At 37.6% G+C, this 17,457-nt stretch overlaps 1 protein-coding gene across 4 annotated transcripts; it reads right to left on the bottom strand.

Annotated features, from left to right (window-relative positions):
* Window positions 1-2,937: 2,937 nt before the first annotated feature.
* Window positions 2,938-17,455, bottom strand: TRMT6 (tRNA methyltransferase 6 non-catalytic subunit). 4 transcript variants are annotated; one of them, XR_011738127.1, is made up of 12 exons: window positions 17,308-17,455; window positions 15,028-15,155; window positions 14,509-14,618; window positions 11,529-11,620; window positions 11,357-11,440; window positions 10,202-10,326; window positions 8,736-9,100; window positions 8,420-8,505; window positions 5,403-5,505; window positions 5,232-5,318; window positions 4,625-4,763; window positions 3,778-3,890 (listed from the first exon to the last, which is right to left on the bottom strand). XR_011738127.1 is itself a non-coding variant. In XM_065835188.2 (11 exons), exons 1-11 carry the CDS (start codon window positions 17,406-17,408, stop codon window positions 3,717-3,719), a joined length of 1,455 nt encoding a protein of 484 aa, XP_065691260.1. In that variant the 5' UTR covers window positions 17,409-17,455; the 3' UTR covers window positions 2,938-3,716. The 4 variants fall into 4 exon arrangements, 3 of the variants coding, with proteins under 3 accessions (XP_065691260.1, XP_065691262.1, XP_071661860.1); XM_065835188.2 differs by lacking the exon at window positions 4,625-4,763 and having other exon boundaries at window positions 2,938-3,890; XM_071805759.1 differs by lacking the exon at window positions 3,778-3,890 and having other exon boundaries at window positions 3,897-4,763.
* Window positions 17,456-17,457: the final 2 nt, after the last annotated feature.

The following is a 17,457-nucleotide window of genomic DNA, read 5'->3' as shown; positions in this document are numbered from 1 at the left end:
GTACCATACTGTACAATAAGCATTGCAGCATGGTACTTTTTTCCCCCTTGGTATGAGAAAAAGCGTGTCTGTACTTATGTAAGCCCTCCATGGCTTCCCAGAGCTTCATGACAGCCCTTTGCTCTGTTGTCTCTGTTCTGTTTGCGTTGCTCTGCATCGCTGATGCCACAAGTAGAGAGCCCAGTCACTGTTCTCACTGCTCCTGCCTGTTCCATTTTTATCTACACATTTGCATTGCCTGTTCAAGATTTTTTATGGGTAACACTAGATGATTTTTTTTTTTAAACAGCCAATACCATTTACATCAATTTGCATTATTTAAAGACAAATCGCCTGCTTTTGGCATTGAAGCCAGGTGGTACAATTTCAAAGAAGTATTGCTGTACAGGATGTGTAAGCTTGTTCCAGAAAAATCCAATGATGCAGAAATGGTGGTTTTGCCTTCTGAAAAAGTGTTATCTAGCTTCTGGTTCATGGACCCTTAGCTAATGGTAAATTTAGTTTCAGTAAAACACAGGAATGGAAATCTTTGTAACTGTGTATTCTAATCTGCTATTTTCAGCAAATTTGCATAGTGGGGGCAGCTGTGTGTTCTGCTTTGTTACAAAAGATTAGAATAAAAACAGATACCAAGTCACTGTAAGTGCAGTGATACCTTCAACAGACCAGGCCCTGGCCTTGCCAAATGTCCACAGCGCTGTTACCAGAGCAGGGGCTTGAGCACCACAGGCACTGCTGAGCTGGGGAAGGCTGAAGTTCCTCTGAGGTGTAAACAAACAGCACCCAGATCACTCTTGTAACCCTCACAGAGCAGATGTCAAGCTTGGGTGAGCACTTCAGGAGGCACAGACACGCACAACACGCATGTTTCCAGACCACTAAGCAGGTACTGCCCTTTTCTGGTGGAAACAGCCCATCTTAAGCTGTAGGTGAGTTTTTTTTAAAAGTGCCTACATATTAAAAAAATTTTAAAAAGCATTTGAAGGCAGCCACAGTTCAGCTAAGGGGACCGTAACCACAGCTGAGGTAGGTCTGGGGAGCACTTGCGCTGTGACACGATGTGCCACCCCAGTGACAGCCCTCCATCCAGCGTGGTGGAAGGTGGCTTCTCAGACTGCCCGTCCAAACTGAGTTCTCTGCTTTTTCAAAAAACAAAGGGGCTTCTGCAGAATTCAGTGGTCTGTTAATCCTGCTTTACAGAACCCAGTTCTTGTTTAATATCCGCTACCTTTCCCCATTCCTTATCTACGCATCATTGACCGAAATTAAATTACACCCATTAGTTACATTTTATAGCTCTGAAGATAAAAAAAGTCCTTGGCTCTTTTTGAGGCTCTAGTGATTATCAGGTTCCTGAGCTATGCTTTATGGAGACTAAACCCAGGCAGGCACGTATTGCCTGCCTTTTCCCTCATCCCCCCTTAGTCCTGGAGATGCTTTCCATCAGTTATTTTCAGTTTATGTTAAAATCTTGCAGGGTGCACTCTCATTTGTTCTGTTTTCCCTAATTTCTTATTTGTAAAAATGGAAAGGCTCCCTCGAGTTAATAACTTGCATTTCAACAATGCTTCTCTCATTATAGTCTTTTAGGTTTCATTTATTTGTTTCAATTAAAATAAGAAGTGATACATCAAGATGTGCTCTTCTACTATTACATGTAGAATATGTTCCATCAAGTTGAAACATCAGTAATTTTAAATATTTTACATAAATTATCCTTGTTACCTTTCATTGCTACAAGCATTATGGTGCATTTAAAAATTGGGGGACAGGATTCAGTACTGAGAGTGTTTTTGTTAATGCTAGTGAAACAAAGCCAGTTTGGCTTTGATCTAATTTTTCAGGTGTTCCAATATTATTTATTTCTTAAAATTGATATTTTTATTATACATCCTTTTTTTTTTCTCAGCTTATTATTTTTAGTGTATTATATATGTTAAGAAGTAGGATTGAAAACGTATGTTGGTTGCTTCACCTAACTTTTACTGTGTACGGTTTTATATCTTTGTAGTGCTATGACAGCCACATACCTACCTGCTCAATGAAAGTGGCAGAGCAGTACCTGTGCCTGCTTTACAGGTAAGAAAACTGAAGAAAAATAGACTTACTTGGTTTTTATCTCCTGGCTTACACTCATTTCATCATTTTCTTGCCTTTCCCCAGCTTCCAGGCTCCTATCCATTGCTCTGATTTAGGCTGTCTCAGACTTTCATTACATTCTGGGCACTGGCTGCTTTCAAAGTCTCAGTTTACTGTATGTCCACACATGCATACTGAAGGTAAAGGAAAACTTATCTTCCTCCCCTGTTTCCTCACTCATTCTTGAAAGAAGCTGAGAAATCAAAAAAAATTTTTTTAAAAATAAGAGGACACAAACTTAGTAAAAAACAGATATCAGATTTCTATTCCCTACATGTGATCTGCAACACTCATACTGTACAGAAAGGGGAGAGGGGCAAAAGACATTTTTCAGATCCACATGGTTGGTGAAACACAGAGGAGATGGTGAAACTTGCAGTCTCTCCTGTTACAGCTTTTTCACATAAGAAAAAAAGCTTTCCATAAAAATAGAAAAAAAACCCCAGATGGGCCAGAGTTAGACAAAAACTTTAAGATATACTGTTCATCTAAGAGAAATCTTTAACTGCTTCTTTACACAAAATGTAACACCTGCTTTGTTTTAAGCTAGTGGTGTCCTAGAAGAGCATTACTCTTATCAATATACAGAATTTTAAAGCTGATCACTTGATCCCAAAGCTCGAGAGTCTCACTGATGAGTAAGTTCAAGAACAGAAGCCAAGTCCTGCTGGCTCTGTGAGCTCCCATATGGGCCTACAGCTGCGCACTGGGGGTTTGCTGGGGTATAGCCAAGGGTGTTCTCTGCTAGACCTTTTATTTCCAAAGAGAGGGAAAAGTAAGAAGAAGGAAGTAAATCTCCATAGGAAAAACATCCCGCAGTTTAATTGAAATGGCAAATGCAAAGTTAAAAAATAATAAAAAGCTACACATCATGAAAGATAAAACAGTAGAATAAATATATATACATGTAAATGTTTTCAAAACAGTTGTATCTTAAAGTAAAAACATAACTCAAGAAAATGACAAACAGTAATAGAGACATTCTGCTTAAGTATTTCGTATTTTAATTTACAAACAGGGACTTTGTCTTCAGTGTTTATTTCAGGAAAACATTGGGTCACGCTGTAAAGTTCTGGTATTAGTATTCTCTTCTTATTTTTCCTTTGAAAAGTGTATGATTTTTGCTGTTAATTTCATTTTGCTGTTCGTTCTGTGTGTGAAGTGGGAGCAGATCACTATGCAGAATGGTTTACCCTGATGCTGTTCTGGGAAAACAGGAAGCTAAGTTAGAGATGTTAATTTGGATTCAACCTTTTAAAAAACCACTTCATCATATCCACTTTTGGCAACAAACAAACACGATGCCTTTGCTGTTGCTATATCTTCTTTTGATCTTTTCTTTTTGAAGTTCCTGTGTTTTCAATGGGAAATTTGCTTCCAAGGGTTTCTCTTCTCATTCTGATCACAAACTGGTGAAGAGCGAGACAATCCTCCCTACCACACAGTTCTGTTGCTTTTTGCTGGCAGATGTATGACAGGTACAATTTCTGTGCTGTCAAGAGCACAGAAAGTATACTTGTTATTTTACTAAGAGTAGGACTCCTGAGATCTAAAAAAACAAATCAATTCTTCAAATGTTAACAGTGAAGGTCTTGAACTTTGCATCTTTTAGAGGATGGCTCTTCCATCTTCAGTGCATCTAAATTACTGGAATCAGATTTGCCATTATCCAAGACAACAGTTATACCAGACAGAAGGTACCCTCCGCCTCCACTCATTGTCAGTTTTGGGTGGCTTCGATCTGGTAAGACCTTTAAAAAAAATAAAACCCAAAAAACCAAGTAAAAAGTCACTCTATATGTACACATCAAATTGTGTAATTTAAACTTGCAGTGTAAGATGTATTTTTTTTCCAGCCACCACAACAACTAGCCATTTCATTTGGAAAGTGTATTTGTCTTTAAAGGGCAAAACATCTGCATACCAGAAACCACCTATAGAAATACATAAGACTACAGGCTACTGCCTTACTGATTACTTCTTCATGGCATTTCCAGCACAAAGTCAAGGTTTGGGAGACATGAAAGTCATGTTCAGAACTGTACTTTGCAAGAAACCACAGCTGGTGTAAAAAACCAGCATTAATACAGTAATTTCCAGTTCCATCACTATAACCTGTACATAGCTACTCTTAAGGTAAGACAGGGCAATGAACCACCACTTTCAGCTACATTACACTTCTGGAAATGCTTTCTCTTCAGTTACGCTTCCTCCTTGCTTTGGCCGTCACCACAGGTCTAAGCTGATTTACTGATGTACAGGAGATAGGGCACTATTGTTCCAAACTGCACCGGGACACAGTAACCCTTCCCAAGCCTAAACTGTGTGAATGCCTTCATCTATCAATTTCATCATTCCCAATCTGGTTGCATGATCAATAGTCAGTAACCATGGCCACCCCTGAATTAAATCATCCCCTTAATAATAATTTCCTACAGGCTCCAGAAACGTATGTGCAAGGAGAAAATCAGTCAAGTGCAATAACCTCTTCAGAGGTGCTGAGCTGCTTAGAGATGAGATACGCTTCTGCTGCTTCACAGCTGATGTGCAAACATCTTGTTCAAACAAAGTTAGTCAAACTGACATTTTTCACCCCTTCTCATCTTGTTCTCATTGTTCAGTTCCTAAACCAGAAACTTTTTGTTACTTTAGTTCCAGGAAACGTGTGATTTAAAGACACTGACTTGGTAAGTCACCTCCATTCTTAACATTACGCTTGTTCAGCTATCAAACCAACTGGAAATGAATAAACAGTTGTAATATTTTGCTGTTACACATCTCTCTTACATGACATTAGATTGTTCCTCACATCAGACTAGCCACTAAAGCAGCTCAACTATTAAATTTGTCACTGTGCTACAAGTATTTCAGCAACTGTTCAAATGAAATGCTTTGGAAGAAGAAAATAAAGTATTTCCATTTTAAATTGTTGCAATGAAGCATTAAAACTCTTCAGAATATTTTCCCACTGCTGTCAGGTAAGACTACATGAGCTCACACATAGTTCCAGTCAGTCCAAACCCCACATTTTTCAGAGTGTTTTGTTCCCCAGTATTCACACAGCTTTGACAATCACTTACTGCAATCCTTACCTGGTAGTTTCGTAGCCAGGTTTCAGACAGCTTTAGGTTAATAACACCACCTCTTTCCCTCAGCTTTGCGTAACACTCTAGTAATGGCTTAAAAAAACCCAAATAGGAGGTTATACAGGCAAATAGTCTCAAACTTGAACTATAACAGCTATAATAACATACTTGATTTACCTCTTTATACTGGCAGTAGACAACAAAAGGCCTTGAAGGAGCAACAAATTCCAATAAAGAAAGTAATAAAGGAGTGGGATGAAACTTGCTGGCTACAATTAAGCTGCAAAACAAATTTCATGCGTATTAGTTTTCTGCTTCTAAAACCTATTCATCAAGTGACATTTTCTCCTACTTAGCACAGCAACCAATTACAGCTTTGATGTTCCTCATCAGTATGTTTTCATGGCTGTAACAACTCCCAAAATATAAAAACAAATCATGATTTCCTACTTGCATAATTAAGAGGATAAAACACTTGTTCCCCAAAGTGCGGGCTATTAAACACATTGCAGAAACACTCATTTTGGCTCTGTTGAGCTCCACAGTAATCCTTGCAACCCAAGAATTTGCGTGCTGCCTTCTCTACCCTAACACCATTGTCCAAATACAATTTAAATTTGTGACTGCCGATTGTTGTTTAGAATGCAACCCCAGTCGTGACTCTTTAAACAGGCTAATCTTCATTAAATACAGTTTTATATAACAATGTTAGTATTTGAGGAGAAAACAATCTCTTAATGGTGTAACTTGGATTTACAGATGGTTAAGACTCTCTAGAGACACCTAGACTTTTAATAAAAAAAAAAAATCACTGCTAAACTAGATTACAAGACATGGTCAAGTAAATTAGTTAATAAGTTGTACTTGTGCAGAAAGAATGGGGTAATTAAACTAATTCTCCAGTATACAGATACAAGATGAGACGACCTATTAATTAACATTTGTTCTCCAGGGGAATGTACAGCACTGGAAACAGTGTTAAACTTACCTAACAAAAGGGAGGTAAAAAGGGATGTTCAATTTCCTAAACACAACATACAGAAAGAAATGAGACAATTTTTCTTCTACAGTTGTTTCCATTTTGGTTTTCTACCAGCCATGGGCTATTTACTTCAAATCCAAACTTCAAAACTTTTGTGCTCAGTAATTAACGAAGCAGACTATAAACAACAACAAAAAAATACTCCAGACTCTGTCTCAGAAGGCTTGGAGTGCTGCACTGACACTGCCAGACAACAGGAAGGTAAGTGAGAAATGAGAGAGACTGTGAAATATCAAATTCTGTCCTCTCATATGGCAGCACATATTGCTGTCAGCAGGTAGTCTGGCCAGTTGCAAAATTAATGTAATTGGTGAGAGGGCAGAAGGAGGAGGTAGAAGAAGGACAAGGGTAGCAAAAGGGGGTATGGTCTAATTCTGAACACATGGAGTGTCTATAAACCAATTTCCACCTTCCATAGTATGAGAAAAATTTAATAATCTATCTTAAAGAAGTAGTCTTTAAAAGAATACCAAACCCCTAATGAAAGTCTTCCTTTTCTCCCTCAAAGACCTATGTCAGACTTCAACTCTCATAAATGGAATTAACAAAATAGAAATTTCTTTACTCTGACAACAAATCCTAATCATTCTCCCGATCTCCAACATTACCTAGCTTTTACTTTTCCTTTCCCTGTTTCTCTCTTGCAAAACAAAACAAAATGCTGACCTCTCTGCCTGCTTCTACTCCTGTGACAAGTCATTAGTTTGAAGTATTTCTTTATTCCATGCCAGTTTTTCCTGGCTTAGCAGTACAGGTACCCTGTGGGCAAGCAGTGGGCCTGGTGACCAAACAAAGGTGATCCTGACTGGGCCATCTGGGAGAGTGTCCTCAGGAAACCACACACTTCTCTTACCCCCATCATGCCAAGGCTTGCTAAAGCAATAAATCACTCATCCCTTCAAGTACACAATTTGTTGCAGCTTTTATGAGTTACAAAGAACAAAAGAAGCACACAAGTGACCAAAAACAAATTAACAAGAGGTAAATACTGAATATGCTTCCTCGAACTCAATCAACAACCAAATATACTATTTTACACTCCAGGAAAAGTCAATTTAAGTCAAATATTCACTTTCACTTTGCCAGACCATGCACAGATATTAATTACAATGATGGGTGCAGGAGATTGCGGTAAAACCAAAACAAAACGCTGGCACTATTTGGGCAGCTTAATGGTCATCCAGCCACAGGCGCTGCTGCCACATAGATGTGCAGGACTTCAACAAACCTCCGGGAACACTTTATTGCTTTAGAGAACACTTTTCTCTGTATCTTTATAGAAAAGGCTGATTCTACCACTTAAATGTACTAGATGAGATATACTAAAATATGAATGAACGAAAGTTAAAACATTACATAATAATAAAACCAAGAATTACACAAGCATTTAAACATAACCAATAAGTGGGTATTAAAATTTATCAGAGTAGAACGGCTTTATTCCCAGTGAGCCAATATTCTTAGGAGGAAAAAATGAATATGAATGTTATTAAACTAACTAAATCAATGTTACTTGATTAACTCAAATAATTTCAGCATTTGCTAAGAACATAATGAAAAAGTCATAATCACCAAACTCTCTTACACTATTGTGGGGCTGAATTTCTAGGGATATGTTTATCGTTATTTGTTTTAAACTTCTGATATTACATCTTCATGTTAAATTGTTCTTTGGGAACAATCAATCCCAGCAAAGCAGCTAAAATGAAATTATGTGTTTTTTCCTGTGTAAAAAAAAAGTCTTTCTAGAAACAAACCAACCAACTCCCCAAAACAACAAACTTCATTCCAATTTAATAAACTTAAGACCTCAGGTTCTACTTCGCTAATTAGAAATCCGTGATTTTTATCAGCAGTCATTTAGTATTAAGTTTTACCTTGGTTCTGCTTCTCTTTGGATAGACTTTTTTAATGTTTACTCATAGCTAGTCAGGAAACTATGATTTTTAGATCATGAAATTTCAAACCACAGGAAAAAAAACCTCAACCAGGTAAGAACCAAACGAAACACACCTGGGTTGACTGCTGGCTTCTAAACATTAGGGAAAAAAATAGGATATTTTTAAAACAAAGCTTTTATTTGTTTCAAATGAAGTTATTTTCTGCAGATGTGTTTTCAAACAGGTGACTTTACGGACCAAAACAAACTCACCCATCGGCATTCTTCTCTCTTAACAAAGTAGCAGTTTCTATTAGCTTTTTCCTTCTCTCCCATTGTTTTCTTTGCTTTTCCCGAACCTTTGAAAAAAAACCAAATAGTTTGCACTTTAGATGGTATTGGATCTCTACTGCATGGACTGCATTTTCATTTTTTGCATTTTAGAAGGCTTAATGTAAAACAAAAGACAACATACAGAGTTCCACTATAACACCTGAATAAGCTGTATTTCAGCATGTCTGATTCAGATGGCAGATTTTTAAGTATACAGGCACTGTAAAACTTGAATAGCCACAACTAATAATCTTACATTTTCTTTATTTTCTTTTTCTTTGTTCTCTTTAAATCCTACATCTTCAGTGTTAATGTCCATTGTTTCTTGCTCTTCTGTTTGTTTGACCTCCATAGCTGTTTCAGTAGTAGATTCATCTTCTGTTTCCTGCAGGGAAGTTTGCTTCCCATCAGTCATTCCATTGCTTTCTTCTTCCACTAGCATGTTATCTTCAGGTTCTGAAGGCAGAGTCTCCATAGAAAATGTCCCAGAGAGGAGACTATCCACTTTGCTAAGAGGAAATTCATGAAGATTATCGAAAAAAACCTTTGGAAATCCAAAACAACTGGTAGCAGCTCTAACAGGTTCCCCTCCTGGATACATCTGAATAATGGATCCATAGCCTATGAGAGCAAAAGAATCAAAAACACATTGGAAAGCCAGGATTTCTGAGGCCAATGAAGCATAAATTAAGAATAGGTAAGTAAATTGCCTGCTCTTAATCTAACCTTCATCAAATTTGACAAGCTGTTGAAGTATGCCTCACGGTGGAAAATCTTTACTGGAAGGACAACTGCAAAGAAGGAAGGACTGCAACTCAGAAGGGCAAGATAACTGAAAGATGTATTAAACATATATGTTCTGCGCTAACCTTAAATACAAGCAAAGACATTGTTAGAAAAGCTAATTTAATTAAGAATTAAAAAGACAAATTTTCTATAGTATTTGTTACTCACAACTATGGAGTAGTTTTGATTAAAAATAAAAGCTCATTTAACCAGCATTAATAGGCAAAGAATTTCTTCATCATTCAGACACCCCCCCTAAAGGAAGAGATGTCAGATGTTTAAACATACTAAAAAGAACTTTTCAATAGTTGTATTGAAATTGCATATTTCATTTACTTCAGAAAGTATCTGAATGGCCAAAAGTTGCTGAAACAAAAACAATTTACAGTGTAACCACCTGTGTGACAGCACATCTGGGTGCACAACATCACATCACACTTCCTACCCTGCAAGCTCTGGAATATAATTGTCACCTCTGTCTAATGTCTTTGAAAGACTTACAAAGCAACTAATTCACTGACCTTGAGAAACGAAAACAAATCAAACTTCTCCTAGAATATGCTCAAGAAAATGTCATATACTATTTTTAAAATGCACATTTTACTGATGTTAAATCTCTGCCACAGTAAACAAGAGGAATGACAACATTTCCAGTGCTGTGGGCTTTCTGAATTCCAGTGTTCCTATTCCTGTTTTCTGCCATTCTCTGTCCTGGGCTTCCCAGGTGCCTGAGAAGAACCTCTTTACAGCCTTTTCTAAACACAATGTCATTATACTAAGATAGAAGCTAAAATAGATCGACATCCAGTGACAACTTTAAATTTCATACTTTTTAAAATAGTGAAAAACAAATTCCAACTGAAATATGCAAAATACAACTTTCTCCAATAAAAATACAATTTGTCTGTACATTACTAAAGCTACCGTGTTCCTTACCTCCCATTCGTTCCATCACCGCACCCAGCACAAGTCCTGCACATGTTTCCATTACAATCATCTTGTTGCCAGCACGGATATTTCCTAAAGTCAACATCTGAGCTAGGGTGTCATATCGCAAGTGGCTAGAAGACGGAGGGTTTTAAGAAATACCAAATTAGTTTTCTTACAGTTAGAAATACTCATGAGTCTGTCAAAAAAAGTTGGATTATGGGTAGATTTTCAGATAACAGCATCAGTGGCCTTCAGAGTGACCATGCAGAAACTTCTGATTAACCATCGGGTAATAAAGAAGCTCTAGAAATAAAGCCAACAAGAAATTAGCAGGGAACGGGTGTTCAGATTTACAAAGAAAACGGCAAAAGTAGGATATGAAGTAGGGTGCACATAATAAAGTGCACATCTCATGTTGTGCGAGCCAGCCAAAATATTTTTTAAACTTCATTTTTTTGCTCTCTAGCATGTCAGCTTACTAAAGAATAGATGGTATTTGAATGCATTTCCTAATCCAGTGATGTAACCTCAGTGATTTTCATCTGTTTCGCAGTAGCACGTACCACCTGCAATCCAGGATCAAAACCTGACTCTGCTGACTGCAGTGCATGCACTGAATAGACTCACTGATGGCCAAGGAAATTACAAATATCTTAACCGATAAATAAAGCCAAGTGAAGGACATTGGGGAAGGAGAAGGAAAAAACGTTTGAGAAGCCTTAAATAACATAAATTTGGGGTTTTTAAGGCTCAGTATCTTAGATCTACTATTCCTACTTTAAAATAATAAATCATTAAAACTAACAATTCCTACTTCTGGCAGCTGGCTTATTATTTTGATTACTGAGCCAGAAAGCAGAGACAATGTGCCACTGACCAAAACCATCTAAGACATACCTCTGAAAATGCAAAAGAGCCTCTAGGGATGGTAGGAAAATGCTAAAAGCTGGTGGTGCATGCAAAAGTTTTCCTTTTTGCCGCAATAACATATTGATTCATTTTCTGTTTCACACTATTTTTCATTAATTTGCAATCTTTCCATTAACAGGAAAAAAAAGAAGAAACGTGAGTATTATATACTTTGGTATAATACAGGTATTTTAAAAAATATTAAAATATCTTTATGTTATAATTTGAAAAAATAAAAAAATGAAAACTTACTTAATTTTTCCAGGTTCCCTTGCATAATACATTGTTGAAAGAATGCGAGTGGATGGCTTCACAATTGTAATAACTGCCTCATATCTGTAAGAAACACATAGTATTATTCTTAGTTTAAGCTCAACAGATTATAGAACAACTAAGTATTTTCCAGATTTTAAAATTCACTTACTTTTTTTTCTTCTTCTTTATGTATTTATCTTGAGCAAATTCTGTTTTGTCTCTGAATGTTGTACTGTTCTCTATTAACTGTTGAACTATTTCCTTGAAAAAGACAATTTATTTTTATTATAGCTGGTATTTATTTCTCATTCATTTAATATATAGTATTTTTTTAAACAAACACGGAAAATACTTTCTTCCAGTAGAGACATGTAGACCAGTAACTTCTACTGACACTAATGGCAAAGTAAATTTCTACTCATCAACATGGAAGGTGAAGCACTACCCTGACTATGTGCAGGAATCTAACCATATACTTCTGTCTCTAAGTGTTCTTTAAGTACATAACGCCAGCAAAAAATGCTAAAACTGAAAATGCATATCCTGGAAACAGGGTATTTTGTGGGAAGCAGTCTGGTAGATGCCAGAACTAACTCATAAGAGAGGGCAGACTCATGTGGCCAGAATTAAGAAAAAGCAGGTCTGTTCCTCCCCACATCAGCAAGTCATTACTTCAGCCCTCTCTGTGAAACTTCAGCACCTACTTATTCTTATACTATGCTGAATGTGAAAAAGACTACCCTGCTTTCTCCAAGGGATTAGCTATTTTAAATTTAATTTATTTAGAATGAGGCAGAGTTATGTTTATTGGCAGTTATGGAACAACTGACACATATTCTATCAGTCTCACCTTCCCCATAGTAACTAGATTGTGTGACAGTACCACATGTCCTGTGTGAAGCTATACAGGCAAAGATGTTTTACAAAAATAGAACAAAACAAGGAACCTGATGTCATGTAATATTTACTTTAATTCAAGTCCCTCTTTAGGTCTCTTGTCTGACTTTAGCATCTCTGTCTCCAAGAGTATCTTTTTTTTTCCACCCTGTGCTAGTTCTTGCCCTGTACTCCGCCATCTATCAGACATGTTCCTTACCCCACTTAATTTCTTCTGCCTCCCAAATTGCGCTAGACTCCTGTACCAGCTCCCTGCACAATGTCAAACTCCTTAGCACTGACTATTTCCTACACTACTCGCTCTAACTTCTTCCTTCTCTAGCTCCCAGGTTTTCCCAGAATCCCAGGTTTTGTTTCCTGGTCTCCCTGTTCTAATCTCCCTTTGCCAGTCCAACTCTTCTTCCTCATACTTTCAGGTTCCAGCTGGAGGGATCATTAAAACCTCCAACAGAAAAGAGCTTTCACTGCCCAGAGTTTCTCTCCATGCCTGCAATACAAAAACAAATGCTGCAAAGTGCTATTTTCATTGTTGTGTTCAAAGTAGTTTAACTGTTAAAATTGTAAGTTTATGTTAAATGTGCAGGAAGAGCAATAGTATAACCTGGCTTCACAGGAGTCTGGAGAGGGTGGTGAATGACAAAAGGAGTATTTTCAATGTGGACACTGCATCTCACATTATACTTCAAGAACTTGCTCCAAAATACAGTGGTGCAAGTAATTCTCACCTGCTATTGCTGCTTTTCAAGTCATTATTTCCTTCAAACACTTAAAATGTATTAATAATGGCATGAAACAGCATACCTTTATTTTTTTGGCTTATTTTTGGAAAAAGTTAAATGCAGTGTCTGAGTTGGGTGGTTTTTGTTCCAGTAAAATTTACAGTGAGGAAACTGGGGACTATTTCTCTAGGGTAAGCAAAAGCCAGAGGGATGCTGCAGCACTATGCAATGCCCTGGAAGTACGTGCCACTTCATGTCTTTATCCCAACACCTGTCCCTCAGATCTGGGAAGGATTTGGGAAGTGATGGCAAAATCAAAGCCCATTAACACTGAGGTTGCTTTATTTCAAAGAACAATCATCTCTAAACTGAGCCTGCATTACGAATACATGCCATTCACAAACATTATTTCAAATTTTACCAGACATTTATGGAAGAGTAATATCTATTGCTGCTAATACAGCACAGTCTGAAATAAATACTCAGCTACAGTTCAGAAGCCTAAGTTAACAAAGTAGGATATTTTAATAACCTAAAGTAACAGCACAGTAGACATACGGCACAGACATCCTGAGGACATACAGAAAAGCCGGAGTGATATTCTGCCACAGATAATGAGAACAAATGGGAAAACATCAAAGCTATCAGACTGATTAGTACATTCTTCTCAAAGAGCTAACATCACTAGAAGCACAACTATGGAAACAGAAGAAAAACCATTCTAAACTCCTTGAACCCATCCATTATTAAGCAGGCAGAAGCAGAACAGCTGGTCTGAAAAGCAGCAGCACACAACAAAACACAAAGAAAAGATGAACTTGATGAGCAATATCTTATTTTTATTAGAAAGGGTAAGCCAAAGATGAGAGAATTTAGACTGGCAACATGTGCAGAACAGAACTGGCTGAAATGTTTATTAACATTTAAGATGGTCTCACTTCTTTTGGACAAAGTGCAGGATAAAATCAAATCCCTTTTCTAACAGAACAGAACTGAGCTCTTGAGAAGATTCTTAGCTTTTGAGGTGAAGATAAAACACAGGCATAACATGTGTTTGGCAGGTACTGCCTGAAGGCACATAGATAGTACATGTTACACAGGCTGTTATTGGTTAATACTTTCGTTTTTATCCATAATCCTTTCCTACACCTTTGATAGTTTAATTATGGCATGATTTTAATATGTCTGTAATACAGAAATATTTTCAGTCTTATAAAAACCAAACTGAAAGGTGATTACACTAGCTGTATTTCCTTAACAGTTTTAATATTTCTTTTTGCATCTTATGAGTTCCAATGCCATAAAAATTTGTACTTTACTCTCTATTGACAAAGTTGCCAACCTTATATTATTTGCTCTGAAAACAGCCTTTGCATTTTTGTAAAAACAGATCTTTAGGAAAAACATGACTTGGGCAGAAGAACAAAGAAAAAGCACTGAAGTCTAGGCACCGATGAAAAGAATAGCTTATTTCATAAACTAAAATATAACCATTAAGCTAGCAGGGAAATGACACCAAAACCTTATTTTTACCTGTCCTTTAATACCTTTGTCCTTCAAAGCCTTTATGTCATCATGAGTCAGTTTTTGAGACTTTCCGTCGTCAACTATGTTACGATTATCTGTACCTGCTTCTTTTGTTTCTAAAGGAAAAGGATATAGATTTGTAAAATCTAGCTCTAAATATCTTTAAATAGGAGAAACATATGATTTTAGTTTCACAGAAAGCAGACTTCTCAGGATTAAACCCATATGCTTCGTGACCTTGCAAAGTATTGCCTACGCAATCAATGAAATGTAACATATAAAGTACACCTTAGTATATATATTCACCCAAAATAAGGTTCAATTTTTCTCCCATATTAAAAACCTTTTTTGTTACAGAAGTAGTTACAGCACATCAAGACAAAAACATGCACTTTTATAACAGAAATAATATAAGTAACGTTAACAAATGATTAACAGAAAGCCTCTTCATCATCACTGGTAGTGTCAAAGAAACAAATTAATTTGAACTCGTTTTTCCAAAGACCAGTCAATCCTCTGTAATACCTGTAGTAGTCTCTTCCACCTCTTGCTTTGGCTGGAGGTTTCCACCACTGGTTACTTCAAATGTGGTTCCATAAATATGTCCAATGGCATTATCCAGATAGAACCACTGCTTCTCAAAAATAATTTTTCTGAAATAATAATAAAAGAATATTAAAAGCATTATTTTTTACTATGTCTGAAACCCACAATAACTGAAAGTAAACTGTAGCTTTGTACATGCAATTTTTATCTATATTCTTGAAGAAAACCCAGAAAAGCATAAAAAGTGAAATGCTAACTACTATTAACTACAAAACCACATTACACTGAAACCGAACAGGAAAAGAACAAAGAACTTAAATTGAGCATACAGTGAGAAAAATATTTTTTTGTTGCTCAAAAGAATTCTAAACTGGCAGATAAAACAAGGATCTAGTACTTGAACGATACAGTACCACTTTTGACAGAGAAAGCCAGAACTAGACAATGAATGAAATTAATCTAAAGTATATTAAGTCTAGGCTGGGTCATGAAGATTAGTGCAAAAACATGAGCATGAATCTGTATTTTGCAGAGTTCCTTTGAAATAACATTTGCCAAAATACTATGAAGAAAACAGACACCAGTGTCACAGAATCCTAGAAATGTTTAAAACAAAGAAGGATTTGATTATACCTTTTATTTTTATTGTTCTAAGGGAGGTTTGCACTTCTTCAGACAAAAAAGGACTCACAAAGCCTTTAACTTCCAGGTTGACCTACAAAGTTTTCCTTGCTGTCCAGAGAATTACCGATCTTGACAAATGAAATGGGTACCAGTGTGTCTGCCACACTCACATCTGAATGAAAACTTACCAATACAAGCTCTTATGCTGATTACACTCAGCACTAATCCTGAAGCTAAACAAAAAGGTTCTTTCTTATTTCCAGTTTTCTGCTGACTGAAGTATGAAATTCATGCACATATTTTACACACAGTATTATTTGTATACTCAAATACAATCCAGAATTTAAATAAAGCGTAAGAATAAAACCTTTTCAAGGGACATTACCAAACCCTCTTAATAAAAAAGGCACTATATTTGCTCATGTAAAGTCTATTAATCCCTGCCAATCCAGATTTTAAAAGACTAATTAGAGATAAAAGGATAAAAGAATTGAAATGGCTGAAAAGAATTTAGACAGATAAAAATGGTGTGTGTGCGCTCAAATTTCATCCTAATGACCATTCTACACAGAATATCCAACCACATGTTCTTGGAATGTCCTTGCCCTCACCAGATTATAGAAATGCAAAAAATTAATGCAAAGGTTATTTAATTTTCTGTGGCAATATTTATTCTTTGACTTCTTAATTCCTTCTTTTGTGATGGGGTATTAAACAATTGAAGAGGGACCTAACAAACAGATGTTGGCAGCGCTCTGCAGGCTAACAGAGTAACTACCTGAGTTTGATGCCAGAATCTACTGGTGAACATTAAGCCTGTTGATAACCAGTACTCTCAAATTCCTAAGTCTGAGCTATCCCATTTTTAAACCAGCCTCATTCAAGCAGAGTACCTTTAAATCTCCATGCTACTGAATCAGATGTCTGGCCACATTACCCAACACTGACTTCTACACACTGATATATAAAATTGTCTGCTGCACAGGAAGAGCCCATTCCCCAATGGGAAGTGTCCACTGATTGCAGCATTTCCTGCTGGGGTGCATGCGCTTCTTGCTATGCCCGTTGGCCTAGGAAAGAAAGACAGACTTTTCATAGCATCCTCTCCAAAGCAGTAACTGTCCAGGGCTGACAGCTGCCATCCATCTACAGTTTAATACCGATGAGAACACTGAATCCAATCCCTGTGAAACCAAAGCAATGCTGCACTTCACAGAAATCACACCCCACAACTGAGAGAAGTCTGATGAAGGTTCGCTTCTCGGGCTGCTGCACCTCTTCTCAGTCGGCACCAGTTTGACAATAACAACACAAAACCAGCTTAAATATATTTCAAACTCTCACGAGAAACGCGGCTCAGAAATCTCCTGGGTTTACTTTTTTTGGCATAGTAACTAAGGCAGCATTAAAATCTTTCATGCTGTCTGTCACATCAGCCTAGCGAGGCCGTCTCTCCTGACTGGCACGGCAGGGGAGCTGAGAGTCACACCGGCCGCACCGAGACCCCCCTGCCTTCCCTTTGGCGCGACGGCCGCTGGTGCCGCCTCAGAGGCGGGGGCGGGGAGAGGAAGGAGCAAACCTCAGCCGAGGGGGTGGGTGACAAGTGGCATCGAAAGCCCCGGGCCGGCCCCTCACCTCCGCCGCAGCACAGGTACCGCTTTGAACACATCGTCCCGCTTCAGGACGGCGCAATCCCCCTCACGGATGCGCGGGCCCATCCCCGGGCCGGCCTCCATCGCAGCCGCCACTCGTGCGCCCTCCGCCGCGTGGGCAGCCAGTGCACAG

The sequence above is a fragment of the Patagioenas fasciata genome, chromosome 3 (genome assembly GCF_037038585.1).
Source record: "Patagioenas fasciata isolate bPatFas1 chromosome 3, bPatFas1.hap1, whole genome shotgun sequence".
Classification (NCBI taxonomy): Eukaryota; Metazoa; Chordata; class Aves; order Columbiformes; family Columbidae; genus Patagioenas; species Patagioenas fasciata.
The sequence above is the reverse complement of the archived record's forward strand: the minus strand, read 5'-3'. Positions and strand labels throughout refer to the sequence as shown.

Bases quoted from the DNA above. Each gene is read 5' to 3' on its own strand.
- TRMT6 (XM_065835188.2), bottom strand. From the start codon at position 17,408: ATGGAGGCCGGCCCGGGGATGGGCCCGCGCATCCGTGAGGGGGATTGC. The intron at 14,619-15,027 runs GTATTACAGAGG...CTTTTCCTTTAG, and splicing joins GGTGGAAGAGACTACTACAG to AAACAAAAGAAGCAGGTACA. The intron at 11,441-11,528 runs GTAAGTGAATTT...TGTTTCTTACAG, and splicing joins ATAAAGAAGAAGAAAAAAAA to ATATGAGGCAGTTATTACAA.